Source organism: Crinia signifera, chromosome 6, assembly GCF_055691185.1.
Source record: "Crinia signifera chromosome 6, ASM5569118v1, whole genome shotgun sequence".
NCBI classification, from domain to species: domain Eukaryota; kingdom Metazoa; phylum Chordata; class Amphibia; order Anura; family Myobatrachidae; genus Crinia; species Crinia signifera.
The window spans coordinates 10,717,814-10,723,813 of NC_139222.1; the positions used below are offsets into that span (position 1 = coordinate 10,717,814).

The window sequence follows — 6,000 nt, forward strand, 5'->3', positions numbered from 1 at the left end:
GCGGCAGGGGAGGAAGGAATAATGAGAACACTGCCGAGCGCGCGACAACGTCCGGCAGAAGTGCGGGACTGATGACGCGGCGGCATCCCGGCTGCCTAGCAACAGCTGGGGCGCTTGGAGTCAGTATTGCCGGAGCAGCGCTACCTGCGTCCGCATCCGGCGGAAGCACAGAGGGGATGACGCGACGGCGTCCCGGCCACCTAGCAACAGCCGGGGCGCGTCGCCCACGGAGTACCGGAGCAGCGCAGCCTGAGCTGCTCCTAACACTTGCCATCGCCTCCTCTGCACCCTCTTCTAGTCCTCTTATTTTGTTTGTTACATTTCTCCATCTCGTTGCTTTCTTTATTTATGGAGGTGCTGTGTTTCACCCCTAAAAAAAAAGAGGTGCTATGTCGACACATGTCTGGGTGCTTGTTGTCTCACTTGGTGAGGTCTGATGTTAAGGTGTTCTTTGGTCAGTGTTTGATTCTAGTTCTGATCCTCTCTCAGGTGTACCCTGATGTATTGTGAATTCTGTTTTTAATATTGAGAATCTGTTAGTATGTCCCTCTGTTTTGCTTGATTCCCACCCTTGTTCTAGTGAAATCCTAGCTAGATGGTCGTAATGTGCGTTTTCTTCTAACGGTGTTTCTACTTCATGTATTGGAAACGGTTGTTCAGCTATCGATGTATTCGTTGTCTCATCAGCTAGAATATTGTTTTCTGCTGGGGTCTCTGTTTCTTGTCTTGCTTTGGCATGTAGTGATGTCATATACTGCTGGTATGTAGTGATGTCATATACAGCTGGTATGTAGTGATGTCATATACTGTTGGTATGTAGTGATGTCATATACTGCTGGTATGTTAGGTTGGGTCTTTTGTATACTGAACTGCTCTTCAATGGGTTTTTCTCTAAAGTCTTAATTGGTTTCTTCTTGTCTCTGGGTGGTATATTGAATCTGTCCCTAAGGAATTTTTTATTTTTGAAGTTCAATTCGTTGTAATTCTCTTCTAATCAGTCTGTCAGAGGTCAGGTCTGAAAGGGTGATAAATTCTACTATTGTAGGTGTGGCAAGTCTCCAGGTATGCCAATCTGGGAATTGCTGCCCGTGACACCTTACTGATTACCTCAGTGCGTGTGGTAAATCAAATTAGTTACTGCCACCAGCCAGAGTACCGTGTTTAGGCCAACGCTCAGGGCAAGCTCTGACTCTTACCTGCACACACAGTTATTAATACATAAAGAAAATGGTAATCTGCCTCTCGGGCTTGGGTTGGAAAACACAAAAAAAAACAGAACTAAGATTTAGATATTTAATCCAGGTCCAAACTTCAAAGCTCATTGTTACAGAACAAAGGTTACAAGAATATTATTGTTTCTTTCAATGGCTTCCCTTCCCTTTCAGAATCCAATTTAAGCTTCCATCACTCCCTCACCCATTCCTCTGCCATTCACATCTCTGACCTCATCACCCTTTACACTACTGCCCGCCCTCTTCGCTCTGCTAATGCACGCAGCCTCTCCTGCCCAGGGATTACTTCCTCCCACTCCTACCTCCAAGACTTTTCACATGCTGCTCCCTACCTCTGGAATTCTCTACCTCTCATACAGGCTCTCAGGACCCACTTCTTCACCAAACCCAGCCAAATCTCACCTTAACTCTCTGTTCCACACTTGCTGTTTGCCCCATCTGTGTGACCCCCTATTTGTCTGCCCCTCATCTTTAGAATGTAAGCTCTTATGAGCAGGGCTCTTTTCCCTAATGTATGTGCTTTTCCTTCTATTACTTAAAAACCATCTTTGACCAAATTGTGCAATTTTCTGATAATAATTCCAGTGTCCTCTGCTGATGCAGCTATTTTTATGTACTCTGTACTTGTCCTCTGTTGCATTCAATTTTAAGTCACTGTTTTGCTGATTAGTTTATGCAATTGGGTGCTGGGGATCCTCTGTGTAACCATATAAATAAAGTATAATAATAATAATAATAATAATGTTTAAGGGACACTACTGTATGGTAAATTGTATAAGGGACACTACTGTTTGTTTAATTATGTGTAAGAAACACTACTGTGTTATGTGTAAGGGACAGTATTGTGTTGTATGTACCCTGTTCCTTTTATCTGACACATTTGTAAAACAACCTGATGGGTCTGCAACCATACACACTGTGGGGGAGGATTCGCACAGGCACTGAAGTATAACATAAGTAAATAATCAAATTTTACCAACATCAAAACCACATTAACGGTAATCCCATGTGGTATCTGGTTGGCGGTGCTCCCAAGGTAGTTCAGTGCAATAACTGAAAACAACAGTCAGTCGTGGAAAACCAAAGAAGAACAACAGGGTTTTTGGGACACACTTTATAAAGATATAGATAAAATGATCAGTGAATTAATTAAATATAACTTTTATTCAGAAGAGTTTAAAATAGCGACAAACATGAAAGACATAATCAATACATATAAATGCAGAAATCCTTATAATGATAGGAAAGGTCTTTGTGATCACATACAATGGTTACACTACGGATTATCTCCTATAAATGGCCACCACCGGTAATAAGATGTGAGTCACTACAATAGGTTGCTAAGATTTAATATGATCAGTGACATCGGCAAGGAAATGTCAGTTATAACGCATGACACTGAATGAGAACATTCCGTACTCAGCAATAGATACAATATTTAGTATCCATAGGTTCCAGTGAATACATTTATAATATTGCTCAGCACCAGTTAGCGTCCTAAAGGCTGACAGATGAGATGCAGAGAAACAGAACAGATCTGGCTGTATAGAATACTCCACTGGGAATAGTTCCTGTGCTTCTGCTGTCTGAGAGATTACAGCACCAGGTATTCCCTGGTAGTCTCCTAATCAGGTGCTAACCAGACCAATCACGGCTTAGCCTCTAAGGTGGGAGGAGACTAGGGGACACAGTGAGGTATGGCAGTAATATGATCACCACAGATGAGAGCATTTGGTCATCAGCAAGTTGGAGTGAAAATGAAAAGAGAACGCTTCTGCTTTTCTGTGCATTGGTGCAGATGGTCCCTGATACAGAATCGGCATTTCCGGGACACTCACCACCACAGAATGAGACAGCCTTAAGAAAATAGGGAATATATACATATATCAAAAGTAATGCTGCCCATACACTTACGCTATCGGATTCGATGCAACATCGAAGTGCGATGTCCATCAAACCCGATTGCATCTTGTGGTGTAAAAAGTGCCCCTTTTCAGCACCCAATGTCCATGCCATCTTGAGATGGCACATTAGGTGCTGGCAGAGGACCGCATTGTAGTGTAGTGCTAGCGGGCGTCAGCAGTGGTGGCAAAATTGTTTAAAACACTGGGCAGCCCTGATTGGCTAAGCTGTCTCAGCCTATCAGAGGGCTGCCCAGTGTTTTAAACAATTCTGCCACCACCGCTGACTCCCGCTAGCGCTACAATACAATGTTGCCCTCTCCCACGTCCCCAGCGCTCCCTTCGCCCCCCTCTCCCCAAGCCACTGAAAGCGTTCTCTCTGACCCCCCATGTGGTTAAAAACTACATGCGATCGCTCCTGCAATTCAACAGAAATGATGTGCAGCACATACGATCTATCGGTGCAGCGATCAGAGGCGTGCCCACGCATCCTTTTAAATGGTCCCATTAAAATGCATACAAACATTTCATCTATCAGCCAGATGTGGTCAAAAGCAAATGATTACATGTAATAACTCACAAGTGTATGGGCAGCATTAGTTCTCACCCTCACAATTGCCTTCTGCTGTCCACCGTCTTATTTAACACATTGAATGGCGAATGAGAGACAAAGTAGAAAATGCTCTGAATCTACAACTAATCCCGGATAAAGAAGCCAATATTCAAACACTGAGATGTCAGCCTCCTGCTACCCCGGGACAGCTCATATCTGACCATCAAAGGGACACCTGAGCCGAACGCTGAGGAGGAACCCGCAGCGCGATAGTGACACTGGGGCAGGTAGGAAGTAGATTCTGATTGGTTGCCCATAGCAACACCACATGTGAAGCAGAATACACATCTTAGTAAATGTCCCCCTTAGACTACTTGTGTATGCACTGACACGAAAAATCCTATAGAGACCGATATTAATAATAAGGTTTTATAATGAATATTTAAGATCAAACAGCGCCTGACAATTTGGTATAAGTGAATACATCATATTTATGCCAACATTTCTCCTTTTATTGTCAGAGTAATGTAACCAGCCTGTACCATGTCCCTCATCTCACGGGTATTACATTACACCTGTGTGTGGATTTTCTGGTGTCTAACCAGATGATATTTATATATAAAACATTTCCCGCACTCAGAACATGCATACGGCTTCTCCCCTGTGTGAGTTCTCTGATGAGCACAAAGCGTTTGTTTTTGTGTAAAACATTTCCCACATTCAGAGCATAAAAACTTCTCACCTGTGTGAGTTCTCTGATGTTTAACAAGACCTCCTTTCGCTGCAAAACATTTCTCGCACTCGGAACATGGAAATGGCTTCTCCCCCGTGTGAGTTCTCTGATGTATAACAAGATCTCCTTTCAGGGCAAAACATTTCTCGCACTCGGAACATGGAAACAGCTTCTCCCCTGTGTGAATTCTCTGATGTTTAACAAGATCTCCTTTCAGGGCAAAACATTTCTCACACTCAGCACATGGAAACTGCTTCTCCCCTGTGTGGCTTAGCTGATGTCTATTAAGTTTTGATTTATATATAAAACATTTTCCACATTCAGAACAAGGAAACGGCTTCTCCCCTGTGTGGCTTAGCTGATGTCTTTTAAGGTCTAATTTATTTGAAAAACATTTTCCACACTCAGAACATGCATACGGCTTCTCCCCTGTGTGAGTTCTCTGATGTAGGACAAGCTGTCCTCTCTGCGTATAACATTTCTCACACTCAGAACATGCATACGGCTTCTCCCCTGTGTGAGTTATTTGATGTAGGACAAGATGTCCTCTCTGCGTATAACATTTCCCACACTCAGAACATGCATACGGCTTCTCCCCTGTGTGAATTCTCTGATGCCTCCCAAGATCTTTTTTTTGTGCAAAATATTTCCCACACTCAGAACATGGAAATGGCTTCTCACCTGTGTGAGTTCTCTGATGTTTAACAAGATCATCTTTCAAAGCAAAACATTTCTCGCACTCGGAACATGAAAATGGCTTCTCACCTGTGTGAGTTCTCTGATGTAGGACAAGAGCTGATTTATGTGGAAAACATTTCTCGCACTCGGAACATGGAAACATCATCTCCCCTGTATGGGTTCTATGATGCACATTAAGATGCGCTTTCATTTTATAACATTTCCCACACACAGAACACATAAATGGCTTCTCCCCTGTGTGAACTCTCTGATGTGTTATAAGATAAGACTTTACTTTAAAACATTTCCCACACTCAGAGCATGGAAACGGCCTCTCCCCTGTGTGAGTTCTCTGATGTGCTACTAACTTTGACTTATATGGAAAACACTTATCACATTCAGAACAGGCAAATACTTTGCGAGATGTACTAGGTGTACCAACATCGGAGTCATCAGTGGGACATTCCTCATTATCGGAGTCATCAGTGGAACATTCCTCATTATCGGTGTCATGAGTGGAACATTCCTCATTATCGGTGCCATCAGTGGAACATTCCTCATTATCGGTGGCATCAGTGGAACATTCCTCACTATCGGAGGGAGCAGGCGATGTGTCTGCACTGCGATGGTCTGAATGTATAGTTAGAGGAATGCGGTTTTCTCCTGGAGAACTTCCTGTGATGTCATCTTCTATTTTCAAATCTGGAAAACAAAATGGGGTTTATCCATCAGGGTGATTCCTTCTTGGGTGTCCGTGCGCTGGGAATACAATACACGCATGGAAAGAGAGATCTTGTGTTACACCGTGGAGCATTTCTACAGATGTGTCCTTAATTACTGCAGCAGCACCAAATAGCCCCTCTTAGCCGTGCCAGGCCCCGTGCCCCACAGCAGCACAGAGCA

General features: G+C 43.5%; 1 protein-coding gene across 1 annotated transcript in view; it reads right to left on the reverse strand.

Annotated features, from left to right (window-relative positions):
• The window catches only part of LOC146007430 (uncharacterized), a 29,231-nt gene extending 23,766 nt beyond the window's left edge, over window positions 1-5,465 (reverse strand). The window contains exon 1 of the mRNA XM_083145780.1: window positions 4,259-5,465. Within this exon, the coding sequence (XP_083001906.1) occupies window positions 4,259-5,338 (1,080 nt within the window). The 5' untranslated portion in view covers window positions 5,339-5,465. The remainder of the gene's footprint in view (window positions 1-4,258) is intronic.
• Window positions 5,466-6,000: the final 535 nt, after the last annotated feature.